The sequence below is a fragment of the Doryrhamphus excisus genome, chromosome 1, assembly GCF_030265055.1.
Source record: "Doryrhamphus excisus isolate RoL2022-K1 chromosome 1, RoL_Dexc_1.0, whole genome shotgun sequence".
Classification (NCBI taxonomy): Eukaryota; Metazoa; Chordata; class Actinopteri; order Syngnathiformes; family Syngnathidae; genus Doryrhamphus; species Doryrhamphus excisus.
In genome coordinates this window covers 21,055,186-21,069,864 of record NC_080466.1, presented here as the reverse complement: position 1 = coordinate 21,069,864, position 14,679 = coordinate 21,055,186, and the positions used below count along the sequence as shown (strand labels likewise).

The 14,679-nt window shown below is 39.8% G+C and overlaps 1 protein-coding gene across 6 annotated transcripts in view; it reads left to right on the top strand.

Moving 5' to 3' along the window:
• Nucleotides 1–14,602, top strand: part of septin9b (septin 9b) — a 72,141-nt gene extending 57,539 nt beyond the window's left edge. For 4 of the 6 annotated variants that reach the window (XM_058091574.1, XM_058091572.1, XM_058091573.1 and 1 more), the window contains 9 exons: nucleotides 1,982–2,167; nucleotides 4,829–4,957; nucleotides 5,068–5,149; nucleotides 5,959–6,096; nucleotides 9,847–9,964; nucleotides 10,050–10,145; nucleotides 10,243–10,339; nucleotides 13,017–13,068; nucleotides 13,239–14,602. In XM_058091574.1, the coding sequence (XP_057947557.1) occupies nucleotides 1,982–2,167; nucleotides 4,829–4,957; nucleotides 5,068–5,149; nucleotides 5,959–6,096; nucleotides 9,847–9,964; nucleotides 10,050–10,145; nucleotides 10,243–10,339; nucleotides 13,017–13,068; nucleotides 13,239–13,455 (1,115 nt within the window). In that variant the 3' untranslated portion in view covers nucleotides 13,456–14,602. Of the gene's footprint in view, nucleotides 1–1,543; nucleotides 1,702–1,981; nucleotides 2,168–4,828; nucleotides 4,958–5,067; nucleotides 5,150–5,958; nucleotides 6,097–9,846; nucleotides 9,965–10,049; nucleotides 10,146–10,242; nucleotides 10,340–13,016; nucleotides 13,069–13,238 lie in introns of those variants that run through there. The other 2 variants (XM_058091577.1, XM_058091575.1) reach the window with 2 other exon arrangements.
• Nucleotides 14,603–14,679: the final 77 nt, after the last annotated feature.

Here is a 14,679-nt window from a genome sequence, read left to right as displayed (position 1 = left end):
GGCTATGGCCAAAATACATTTGTGTGGTCAAATGGTGTGAGAACCCAAGGATGAAAAGATACCACAGAGGCTGCAGTAGGTGTGGTGCACCCTTGGGTACGCTCCAAAACTACGGGTCCTTTGTCTTCATCGGAGGAGAGGCAAAAGGGGGATTGAGTGAAAGGAAAATGAGAACAGCCTTCTGCTGTCAAAGGCTGCACACAAGGGTGTAGCTGGACATATTTGGGCCTCAATGAAAATACTATGTGATACTATGCTGTACAGGGTTCTTCACTTCAAGTGTGTTTCTATCAACAATGTGGCAAATTCTGGTAATTGATATAACAATGTGTTTATTATTGTGGCTGTAGTTATTCATGGTGTACAATTGCACTGCATCAAACACAAAACAAACAATTCTGAAATTTGTGTTTGGTAGACTAGTGCTTGAAAAAGTAGGGGTGTCCTGATAGTACTTTTTTTTTTTTTTTACTTCCAATAAGACACTGATATTGCTCCTTAACCTAGTCCGATATCAGCACAAATCACAATTTTATTACCTATTTTGTAGTGCTGGGTTGCACAGCGGTCGAGTGGTTAGCACGCAGACTTCACAGCTAGGAGACCCGAGTTCAATCCCACCCTCGGCCATCTCTGTGTGGAGTTTGCAAGTCTCCCCGTGCATGCAAGGATTTTCTGTGGGTACTCCGGTTTCCTCCCACATTCCAAAAACATGCTAGGTTAATTGGCGACTCCAAATTGTCCATAGGTATGAATGTGAGTGTGAATGGTTGTTTGTCTATATGTGCCCTGTGATTGGCTGGCCACCAGTCCAGGGTGTACCCCGCCTCTCGCCTGAAGACAGCTGGGATAGGCTCCAGCACCCCCGAGACCCTTGTGAGGATAAGCGGTAGAAAATGAATGAATGTTTACAAAAAAAAAACAACATTTTTTGTCTCACTCCCATTTTTTCTTTTTGCATTTTGAAGCTCTAATTAGAAGCGGAACCGCATGGTGGACGAGTGGTTAGCATGCAGGCCTCAGAGCTAGGAGACCCGAGTTCGATTCCACCCTTGGCCATCTCTGTGTGGAGTTAGCATGTTCGTCCCATGCATGCGTGGGTTTTCTCCGGGTACTCCGGTTTCCTCCCACATTCCAAAAACATGCTAGGTTAATTGGCGACTCCAAATTGTCCATAGGTATGAATGTGAGTGTGAATGGTTGTTTGTCTATATGTGCCCTGTGATTGGCTGGCCACCAGTCCAGGGTGTACCCCGCCTCTCGCCTGAAGACAGCTGGGATAGGCTCCAGTACGCCCCGCGACCCTCGTGAGGATAAGTGGTAGAAAATGAATGAATGAATTTTGTAGTGCTGATTATTGGAAACAGTGTGATCAAGTGATATGCAGGTGTGCCTGGATAATGTTTAACTGGTCAATTTGATTGGAAACATGCATTGTAACATAAACAACTCAGAATTTAGCAAACTGTAGCTTGCAAAATTTAGATATACTATACATGTGTACGTCTGTGGTTTTTACAGTCTGAGGCTGTCATTGCACAGGAAGTGTTGGCTCCTCCCACACGGGGAAGCTCGTGCCACTGCTGTAAGAACATACCAGCAGACTTGGCAGGGTTGTGTTTCTTTCACTTTACTTGTCGCAACAGTGCCTGGGTGCATACTGTTGTACTTCTTTTGGCAACCGCTCCTCAATACAGAGAGGTAAGCCATCATTTCTAGTTGGCAGCCATTTCTCAAAACTGCGTTTCTGCCTGTTCTGCCCTCATAAATCGCTGATGGAGCGCACCTGGAGGGGACAGCTTTGGTCACAGCATGCAGGACAATTCAATAATGCTGGGTGGTGTTTGCTTGGTTTAGTAGCATCTGGTGGTTTATCGTTCGGTAAAACTAAAGTAGACTATTTGGTCTACTCAGACCAAAGAATGGTATGAAAGGCACTTCCTCATCAATCCACATCATCCAATCTTCATCTCTCCTTCAGGGTCAGAGGTCAGTCTGAGCCATAGCAACATGTCGGAACACGCCAAGCCCCACCATCCCAACCCACATGGAAAAGGAGACAAGAGCCATGCCGGAGACTTCAGCTATGTCGGCATCGATGCCATTCTGGAACAAATGAGGAGAAAGGCCATGAAGCAAGGCTTTGAACTCAACATCATGGTTGTCGGTAAGTCTCGTGCTCTAGTCAATGGAAAAGCATGTTGTAATTGTGGTGATAATTTTGTAGAAAACATTACGTCAGTTATGTTAACTAAGTCCCTTTTTGTCAGCTACAATGTTATTCATAGTCAAAAATGTACATGAATGAGTATACAGCAATCCCTCGGTTATCATGGTTCCAGACTGTGATAAGTGAATTTCTCTAAAGTAGGATTCCTTGTTTTATAAATGGAATATTTGAGTACTTAAAGCAACATCAAAAACTGTTTACGACCTTCTAAATACTTTCTAAAACATTATTAGAGCCCTCTAGACATGAAATAACACCCCTACAGTAACCTTTACACTTGTATTACCCATTATAGTAAGACATAGCAAGAGTAAATAAGCCATTTAAGACATAAATAAGACTATTCCAGTGCCAGAGGAGGGACAGACGGGAATTTCAGTTTTAGTTTGGTTTGGTGTTAAGGCTGCAGCAGTAGCACATGTTTTTATTAGGAATTATTATTCGGGATTAGGGATAGATTTTTATTACAGATTAGTGTGCCTGTTGTGAGATAATTCAAACTTGCAATAAAAGGCGGTTGTTCCGGCGATCACGTCTGCGGGGATCATGTCTGGTGCTTGTGTATCTCACCAACCATTACTGACACCTAGTGACTTGTGTAGAATACTACATATCATCAAGGTTTTTGAATGCCTCTGAATGTGTTAGTTGTATGTTTTTATTGATTTTGTGCTCGGAAATTGTCAAAAATACATAACATTTGTATTTTTAAACTAATAATAGGCTGTAGTCAACCACAAAACATCAATGCTTTATTAATATGTTTTGAAAAAACGCAATAGAGTGAAGCTGCAAAATTTGAAGTGTGAAGTGGTGAGGGACGACTGTATAGCACTAAACATTACAAGCCTGTGCAATAATAAAAATACACACGTTACACCAAGCTAAACGCTTTTTCACAATAAAATGTTGTATTATTTACATGGAAGTTCACTTGAACTGATTAATGATTGTAAATATTGAAAGAAAATATTGTTTACAATTCATGATCCTGTCAGTGAAGGCTACTGTACTAACTATATTTATGCTCAATAACGGAATAGTGCGAAAGATCCATATTTAGATCATTTTGGTGGCTGATAACTAACCCATGCTAAACCAGTGGGTTATTTTTACTTTTCACCTGCAACTTAATGGTTCTCTTTACTTTCATCTTCCCTGTATTTGCATGAATTCCTTTTAGTGCCAAATCAGGAAGGTTGTGGTTGTGGTTCAGTAAGATATTTGGGTGATTCATTCAGTGGACCAATTGCCTGGGTGAACATTTTATGCCCTAGCAATTGCAGACTGTCATTCAAGGAGTGCACTTGCTCGTTCTTAAGTCATGCTTTTGTCTCCATATTTACAGTGAAAGTCATTCAATACGACTTTAAAAGCCCCCCAGACTCCAAAAGGATATATGACCAACTCAACATTTGAAATAATTCTTTCAAACTGTCCTTTCCTGCAGCTCCATGCTGGTTGGTTCATTTTTGTTCTCTTCAAAACGGCCACAGATGTTTCCAATAAAACCCAAAGCAGTCATTTTTTCATATGTGTTTACAACAGTTATTGAGTCAGCACTCGATTCAATAAAAACAATCAGATGGGATCCATTAGGAATTTTTTTGTGTGTTTGGCTGCAACATTGCAAAATGTGGAACAAAGCAGTTCTTTTTAAGGATGAGCTTCAGGGAAAAGTAAGTTTCATGCATGTTTTTTCATGCACCTACAGTGGAACACCATGCGTAGATAAGATCTGCATTAAAAAGCGTATGCCTGCTTATTATACAATCAGACCCCGCTTTCATACCCTGCAGGGTGCTTACATGTACAAAACTGCAAGGTACCACACTGGCATTCCTACTACGTGATAACTGCATATAGAAACACAGTGAAAGTTTCAGTACTGACAGCATTATGTCATGAATATGGTGCCATCTATTATTATGAGGCTTAAATACATGTTAAGAAGTACGCTTTGTGTGCCTCAGTCATTTGCTTACAAGCTGAGGTTACGGCTGACATGTATCAACACGCTTTAAATGAGAGGATAAGTCACCATGTTGTTAAATCACACTCTTACCGTCCACGGTACGGTACTACCACACAATAGAAGTATGTCCGCTACAGTGGGGTTGGTAACGACGCAACATGGAGAGCTTGGATAATATCCACATTAACATGCATACACACAGACAGCTGACCTGTTAGTGTGTGTGTGTGTGGGGGGGGTCCACAGTGTAGAAATCAGGCAACAAGTAACATGAATGATTGGAAAAAAAATGTGTGTGGTCCATCCAATACATCTGACCTTCTGACCTTTCACGGATTCCTTATGTGCCCCTGCAGCTGTCTTACTACTCTCATGGTCCATTAAGATACACACACACACTAATGCCCCTGGCTGGTGACCAGTCCAGGGTGTACCCCACCTCTTGCCCAAAGTCAGCTGTGATAGGCTCCAGCATACCCCCGCGACCCTAATGAGGATAAGCGGTATAGAAAATGGATGGATAATGTTGTACTAATGTCAGAAACAATTGTATAATTGATGTTTTTGTTATTTTTCTTGTGCATTTAGTTTCTATTACTCATGTGTGTGGTTATCCTGGACAGGTCAAAGTGGCTTGGGTAAGTCCACTCTTATGAACACACTGTTCAAATCCAAAGTGAGCCGCAAGTCAGTTCAGCCTTGCGCTGAGGACAGGATCCCGAAGACGGTGGAGATCAAGTCCATCAGTCACGGTGGGTCATCACATTTTTTGTTGTTGTTGTTGTTGTTTAGCAGCAATACATGTAATACTCCACATTCACTGATCATAAACAGGAAGTGAAGGATGTTTTTATCTATGCAGATATTGAGGAGAAAGGTGTGAGGATGAAACTGACCGTTATCGACACTCCGGGCTTTGGGGATCAGATCAACAATGAAAACTGGTGAGTGGGGGAATCTTTAGTATTGGGTCTCGGCTATCACAAGACCACAGTTCAAATTTATCATGCAAAATACTTAATGCAGAAGACCAGGTAGTTGATGGCATTTTACTAAAATACTGTATGCACTATAGATATATCATTACTAGATGGCTTTTTTTAGGCATTTTTAATAAATTAACACAAAAATTTTCATGTTGATGTTGTGTTTATATGTGTATTTGGCTCCCAAAGCAAAGAATGACACGTAAGACTGAAAATAAGATATTTAATACAAAAAGAGTCCCACTCAGGAGTCAAAATACAAATACAAAAATAGGACGCAAAAGCAAGAGTCCAAACATAAACACTGAGCTAAGCCACAAAAAGGAAAAGCAAAAACACTGCTGGAAAAAAAGACCTGCAGGGGGAAAAAAATACAAAGTAGCATAACGAAACACGCTGCTGGAAAAAGCCAAGCGGGGAACTACTCTACCACCAAGTAACCAATCAAGCTGTTTCTGGAACTGTCAAGCAGGGCAAATGTACTTAGAACAAAGATGCCAAAAAGGACCAGAAGGCATACGTACGTGGAAACACCAGTTAGCACGAGGGTACAATCTGGCACCAAATGAGTCCAAGTGCAACAGGTGATGAGACTGCTTGCGGGCATGGCAGTGTACTGCAACACTTGGCAGAAAGGCGGAAACAGAGGGACAAACAGATCCTGACACCTTAACCCTGAATAGCAATTAGTAAGGAAAAAGCCGAAAGAAACAAACAAAGTGAATTTTGTCACATTTGACAAAAAAAAATTTCTGTGGTTTCCTCAGCTGGCAGCCCATCATGAAGTTCATCAACGCCCAGTATGAAACCTATCTACAGGAAGAGATCAACATTGACAGAAAGAAGAGGATCCCAGACTCCAGGGTGCACTGCTGCATATATTTCATCCCTCCCACTGGCCACTGGTGAGCATGCATGTCCAGCTGATGTGGCTAACTACACACTAGTGTCTCCCGCTACGGATAAGATGAATCAGGCCTACTGGGGATTTTCCCAAATCCATCAGTTGGACCGCAGCTCCTTCTCTTGTGACCACATGTGGAAGCTATTACCTCCTCTGAGACACTGAAGTATGACTTGGAGAATCACATTTCATAAAGCAGCGGCACTCTATTGTCCTCGCTGTTTAGAGTTTCTAAGGAAGACAGCAAATGGAAGTATAGTGGTAGTGGTAAAAAGTAATTTTCAACATCTAAATAGTGAAATGTCACTAAAGTGAAAATTGCATCCCTTTCATGCATGCCCTTGCACTGCTTTTTCAATTGAACCCATTTATGAATATGATATGCAACGCACAAACCATCCAATGTACAAACTGTGAATGCTGTCACCTTGTGACCTTTCAGTGCTGGTTCATATTTCCATCCAGCTTTATCCACTTAAACCTCCCTGAGAGGAGCGACTGTGAGGGCATGTGTGTGTTTGACATACTCCCTCACCGTGTCTTCATGTCGCCACAGCTGTTGCTTCTGCATTGTGTGTGTGTGTGTGTGTTTGTATGCCAAGTAACACATAACACAGTACCACATAATTCAATTTCAGTAACACTGCATAAAATGTAGGGCATCACTGATAACATTTAGGTAATATTGTCTCAGTCGTTATGTATACTAATGTTGTGGTGACCAGATGTTGTCTTATCCATGCACAACCTACTGTTGTGTTTCATAAAGTCCATTAACTCGGTCAGCATGCATTGCGCCTATCGCCGTAATCTGGATTTCTTGTTTAAGGTGCACCTTCCTCCGCTGTCATTGACTGGCTTATTGGTGACTTATCATTGGAGAAAATTGAGAAAATTGCTATTATCTTGTGTAGTGTTACCTCAGGGTGCAAGGACATGGAGTCTGGTAATGAAAATAATGAAGAAAAGCTACAAGGTTAAACTGTTTTGGATGTACTGTGTGTTTGTATGTGTATAGCCCAGTTTATAACACAAGATATATATAATATAGTATTCATTCATTTTCTATTGTTTATCCTCACGAGGGTCGTGGGGGGTGCTGGAGCCTATCTTAGCTGTCTTCGGGCGAGAGGCGGGGTACACATTGGACTGGTCGCCAGCCAATCACAGAGCACATATAGACAAACAACCATTCACACTCACATTCATACCTATGGACAATTTGGAGTCGCCAATTAACCTAGCATGTTTTTGGAATGTGGGAGGAAACCGGAGTACCCGGAGAAAACCCACGCATGCACGGGGAGAACATGCAAACTCCACACAGAGATGGCCGAGGGTGGAATTGAACTCAGGTCTCCTAGCTGTGAGGTTAACCACTCGACTCAACACTATACGGCCATGATTAGTAGAATTTCTTGATTTATAAATTGAATATGTTTGTAGTAGAAATAGAACTCATGTTCACAACCTTCTCTATATGGTTTTTACATTATTAGAGCCCTCTAGACATAAAATAACAACCCTATGGTCACCTTTACATTTGTACTACCTAATATAGTAGACATAATAACATAAAATAATACATATAAGACATAAATACTACATACACACACATACACGGCAGTGTTGTCGGGTCTTCTTATTATAAGTGACTTTGGTCAAATTGCCAAGTTCCCTCTTGTTTTCAGACAACTGGTCACTTGTTTTTCTCACGAGAAACTTCACGCACATACCACTAGCCTATGGTTTGGATACGCTTCCTGCTGGGGGTGTCACAAGAGACTCGGTTCATGGAGCGAGACGATACACGAGGTTATCAGGGGTGGGCAAACTACAGCCCGGGGGCCACATCCGGCCCGCCAAGTGTTTGAATACGGCCCGCCCAATCTTTCAAAAGTATTTAATTGAAACTCAACATACAACCTGGCATCATGGCCTGAGCCAACCTTTTGATGGTTGTATCAATTTCGTTGTTTGACATGGTCTGTTGTTTACAAAGTGCTCCTGAAAAAAGAGACACAAGCACATAATAATAATAAAAATTAAAATAATAATTATTATATTATTATAACTATTATGATTATTATATTTATTATATTAATGCTAATTATTATATTAATTATATATAATAATATTGTTATATTTGCAAACTTTACATAATAATTATATAATAATTATTATTTTAATTTTATTTTAATTATTATAATATTTTATTATTTTTAAAATATTTAAATATAAATATAAAATAATAAATAATAGCAGATTGCATGACAATTTTACAGATACAATAATACCAGGTGGACTGTTACGTGTAAAATATATAGTCTGCCCCCCCCCCGGAAATTTTTTTATATCAATGCGGCCCGCGAGTCAAAAAGTTTGCCCACCCCTGGGTTAGGTCTATGAAAAGATTTTTATTACTTTGAAGAAAATCAGAAAGAAAAAACCTTAAAAGATATGACATGAGTGACTGTCAACAGTTTTATATGTTTATATATAAACATATATATATTTATATAAATAAATAAATATATGTAATATAAATAAATATAAATATTAAATCTTACATATACAGTTTTATATATGTATAATCAATAAATAGTTATAACTACAATTTATGTACAAGTTGCATTGTTCTTAAAATAATTGAACGTGATTTCACACAAAATAAAGAGCTTTTCTGCATGATACAGTAAATCTTTCATTTGTCATCATCGTGCAACAACAGCCAAGACAGCCATGCTGTTTTTCCTTTAGTCGTTCTGGTTATTACCTCATCATGCAAGCTTTCTTCATCTCGTGCTATTTAGAGGCTATAGTTACTTGCATTGTGGCTCGTCACTTCCAATGTTCCTTTCACCTCTGTTATATTTTCATAGGGAGGCATTGGTTTCTTCTATAGCCACATAAATACAGGTATAAGAGAAGGGATACTGTACATGTGCTAATGCAAATGTATTATCTTTATAATGTGTTCATAATGTGCAAGGACACATGAAATATTCATGTATACATACATATCCCACATGGCATCTGTTTGAATGCACCACTTCCTGCTTGAAGGCGGTGCAATTCCTGGGCCTTCAGTGGGGACTTTGCTGGCCAACTGTTAAAAAAAAAAGGAAAAGATAATATACCGGTACATTGCTGTTGTATTACAATTCACAGTCACTTAAAGTACTACAGAAACCCACTTGACCCTACCTTCAAGTTCATTATTGCGGATACGCCTGACTTTCATTTCTGCCATTAACTTCAAGCATTAGTTACTTCCGGCAGCGATCTGGCACTCAGTGATAGGGTTCCTAGGTACTGTAGCTATACCACAACATCATCTGGAGCAGCTCATGTCGAGCACATAAAACTTAGAAAATAAACACATCTACTCAACAGAGATGTCAATTTCTCCTCCTCAGCTCGCCATTGTGGCTGTAACTTGGCTTGTCAAATCGGAGGAGGTGCTTTCTGCATACCTCATTTTTTTTTCCTGTTTGCAAATCTCACTAGAAAAGGTTTGGACACCCCTGCTTTATAATCTTCTAGGTTTGTGTTTTCAGCAGAAAAAACATTGGTTAAAAAAAAGAAAGCAACTTTGCAGAAGGGTGAATTAAATTGAATAGAACTCGACTACCATCTAGTGGTTGATTTAAGTCACTGCAGTCTTTTTTTTGCCTTTCATTGGAGCTATTTTGATATTTGGTGTTTGATATACTGTATCATTTATATGAATTATTTTATCCCCCTGCAGTCTGAGGCCCCTGGATGTGGAGTTCATGAAGCGTCTCAGTAAGGTGGTGAACATCGTGCCCGTCATCGCCAAGGCTGACACACTCACCCTGGAGGAGAGGGACTTCTTCAAGCAGACGGTGAGTAGCGTATCTAGAAAGCATCTCAAAGTATTTGTGAGCCACTTCTTCATCTTATGTTCCTGTGATTGTTTGTTATATGCAGATTAGGGAAGAGCTGCGGGCCAATGACATTGACGTCTATCCTCAGAAAGAGTTTGATGAGGACACCGAGGACAGAATGATTAATGATAAAATCAGGGTAAGCCACGCTTGAATCATGAAATGTATGTCACCAAAATGTCAGAATGATGATGAAATGTAACATGGGTAACAATGTGTGTGCTTGCGTGTAACAGGAGATGATCCCTTTTGCTGTGGTGGGTAGCGATCAAGAGTACCAGGAGAACGGGAAGAGGATTCTGGGCAGGAGAACAAAATGGGGCACCATAGAGGGTACTACACATGACACATACATGACACATACATGACAACCAATGTACAATAACAAGAATATACTTTAGTAAAGTACACATGGGACATGCACATGTACATTATTCATTGTAACACACAAATGAAAACTAATAAAACCACAGTGGGGCTTCACAGCTAGGAGACCCGAGTTCAAGTCCACCCTCGGCCATCTCTGTGTGGAGTTTGCATGTTCTCCCCGTGCATGCGTGGGTTTTTTCCGGGTACTCCGGTTTCCTCCCACATTTCCAAAAACATGCTAGGATAATTACCGACTCCAAATTATCCATACGTATGAATGTGAGTGTGAATGGTTGTTTGTCTATATGTGCCCTGTGATTGGCTGGCCACCAGTCCAGGGTGTACCCCGCCTCTCGCCCAAAGACAGCTGGGATAGGCTCCAGCACCCCCGTGACCCTCGTGAGAATAAGCGGTATTATTCTCTCGCAGTCATCCAGTTTTTTTGCCACAAGTACCACCTCTGTACCACTAGATAGAGCCTGTGTACCACTTGTGATACTTCATCACATAAAAGGGATTCTCAAATGGCCGCAACCGCATTTTTTTTAAAGCCACACCAAGCAAATATGCTTTATAAACGTGAATACACATAATTATATGGCCAAAGTACATTTTAGATACATTTACTAAGGCCTTTTATTAACAAAATGAGGAGTAACATAACTACATGCACACAAATACTTCATAAATTCAAACTGAATACCAAATAAGACCACAAAATCAGATATTTCACTCATCACGGTGCAATGAGTATATACTAAAGTAATAAAAAAAAAATTGAGGCGTCGGTTGTGTATTATACACTTTCATTTTTGACGAAATTAAACCTTGACCCACTTTCTGGTCCGCACTGAACAGTTGAGAATCACTGCTCTCTTATTTGTAACATTATGTCAAGTATAACGTCTGTCTCGCTCATCGAGACACATGTTGTTTCAAGATACCAGCGTTTGTGTACGTAAATCTCATTGGGATCATACATACAATGCACACATACAATATGCAATACAACATACAATGTACAATATAACATGCTATGCTGTAGGATTGCACCATTCTGCAAAAAAAATGTGAATTAAGATTAGAATTGAAATTATATGGGGCAAGATTCTATGTTCTGCTCTGGATTACTAAAGAGTAGAAAAGGGAAGAAAATGAGAACTCAGTAAAAAAAAAAAAAAAGGAGGATGCATCATTAAGACAAAGTTATTCTACAAGCTCAGAGCACAATTAGCAGGAAAAACATGTAAGCATGGCTTTGGATATATGACTGCAGCCCCCCCCCCCCCCAACAGGGACAGCACAAGTTCCAGTGTGTTCTCTCATGAGCATTTCCACCCCCCATTACCAGATGCTCTCCTGCTCTCAAAAGGAATTTAATTTACTGCCTCTGGATTTCAAAGCTTTACATAAATAGCACCCTCCTTTTTTGTCATTTGCACTCTTGACATAATCTGTAATTCAAACACGTGTTTGCCCCACTGGAGGCACCAGCCGCTTGTCACGTCCGCTTTGTGAGAGCAAAAATCCTGCAGTCAAAGTCAAAGCTGAGATGTATTCAAATCACTACAAAGCGGGATGGCTTGTCTTATCAGCCTTTAGGAAAATGACTGTTGCAGTCACGTGAGAGGATGTCCTTCAATGGATGGTGAGCAATACTGACACCCTGTGGCGGAACGGTTATTAGCAGCTATCATGGATTTATGAGCTCATACACCAGGGGTCTCAAACTCAATTTACTTGGGGGCCACTGGAGGTCGGGTCTGGGTGAGACTGGGCCGCATCAGGTTTTCAAAAAATAAAAATAAAACAAACGCATTTATTAAAAACAAAAAAAATTTAAAAAAACTTCGCTTTGGTTCCAATTTTCTACAAGAAAAGCTCTGATAAAACATTCCACTGTTCTCAAATATCTTACTTTTTATTTTTCTACACAAAATAAGATGAAAAATAAATAAACAAATCAAGAATAAAGAAAATCAATCAATCAGTAATAAATAAATAAATATAATAATAATAATAAAACGGCAAATAATAAAAACTTAAGAAACCACATATAGTTGGTGGGTAGACAAATTATTTTTTTCAGATTAAAATGAACAAAGCATTATTAGAGCCCTGTAGACATGACAAAACACGACTATAGTCACATTTATACTCTTTTTATTTACAACATATTGCGCAACTGCAGGGTCTTGAGACACATGCTAACTCGCAAACTAGAGAGCTAGCGACCTAAACGGGAGACTTCAAGTTATTTCCTTTAAACTTAAATAGCCAAAAACTTACCACTTCCACACGGACAGGGAGGATAACTATTAACAGTTATTTAACCTTTAACATGAACATGAATCAAACGTAATAATTTTTTCTGGGTACATGATACCATACAGCATCCATATCAAACTTGCACGGGCCGCACTAACATTAAACTTTCATATCAAGGCGGGGGCCTCAAACTAGTGTCCTGCGGGCCACATTTGGCCCGCGGGCCGCGTGTTTGAGATCCCTGTCATACACTGTAGTGGTAGCTTAATGGTTTGCTTTACATGCCTGTGCATGTCGAGTTCCATTTGAGTGTTTCAGAAAGGTTTTTCTTCTGTGATTTAAATAATCAACATGTCTCTCCTCTCTTTGGCAGTGGAAAATATTGCACACTGCGAGTTTGCTTACCTCAGAGACCTCCTCATCAGGTTAGATACACTGTTATATTAACAGTTGTTAATATTACAACTTGTTTTTCCCCCCATTTACTTAATAATAGTGAATTGGCATAATAGTGAAATGCATGATTAGAATGATATTATTGATTGATGTTTTAGTTCTGCTTTTAGTGTGATTGTACATGCCTCCTATCTTTCAGGACACACATGCAGAACATCAAGGATATAACAGGCAACATCCACTACGAGACGTACCGCGTGCGCCGCCTCAATGAGTCCAATATTCATTTCACCTCCCACCCGCCCGAGCGTCCTGCTGCTCAGCCAAAGGCCAACGGTCAGCCTGAACAGGCGGCTGTCCCCGTGCACGCCAATGGCGTGGCCATCCAGCATGAAGTTCTCACCCATGAGATGTAGAGAGTCCAGCTGCACGACACAGTACACACACACATACACACATCAATTTTGTTTACATGATCAGCTCCAGTTAGCAACACACCACTTTTTTACGTCCACAATACAGTCAATACAGGATAGTGTCAAGAAGCATACACGGCATTTAATCATCATTATGGCAGCATTTTTTTTTTTTACAATAGATTAGCTCTGGTTATTGCCACTGGCCTGGTTTGTGTTGTTGCATAGTTCTGTTTTGGATATTTAGATTAGCAACCTTTTAAGGAGGAAGAGTGTGGAGCAGGAATGGTATTGGAAACATTTTGTCAACCCCCACCCAACCCACTGTGAGGCTTTTAAAATCCCTTTGAGTCTCTTACTATATAACACCTTACGCCAGTCACCTTGTGTTTTATACAGTGCTCATTTACTTATGTATTTTTATTCATGTTGTGAAGAAATCTGTGGCCCCTGTATCCATTTCTTTTGCCTGCAAGTGTTTTTTTTGTATTATAAAGAATATTTGTGTGTTTAGTTACGCTATTCTTTCAGCAACTGTTGAATTCAAGAGATTTGTGGCCAGAAAAATAGCGCCCTGTTTGGAAAAAGCTGCACTTTAGGACATTCCTGTCAACACTGCCATGTTGTTGCCGTCGCTCTCCAGTTGAAATACTGTAGTTTTCCCTTATTTTCTGGAAAATGTCCCTTATTTTCAAATGCAAATGTTAACCGGTATGCTTTTAGGACCTGGTATAGTGAAGCGCACGTTTATGTTTGTCCCGAATCCCATCTAATAGCGACATTAGGAGTGAGATGTTGACGTTGCAAACTAATTTCAGTTGCATGATTTTTGCTGTCACTTAGAAATGTGTGCAAAGAAACTTCTTCAACATCCCTTTAATAATGTGTGCAAAGAAACTTCTTCAACATCCCTTTAATAACCCCACGTTTTTGGATAAAACAGCCTCAAGGGACTTCTTTTGCAACATTTCCATAATCCCCCTGCATACAGAGTATCACATCACCACAAAAGTTTAGTTCATTCCCATCCAGAGGAAGTTAACTTTGTTTATTGTTGTATAGTTCATTTGTGACCGTATCATAGATTAAGGTTTTATCTTCCATATGCTATGTCTAAGAATAAAGATGGATATTTTTATTGTTTAAATGTGCTTGTTTCTATTGTTTTTTCTATATTTCAGGTACATTTTGAAATGTTTTCAAATGTCCTTATAGCATGATGCT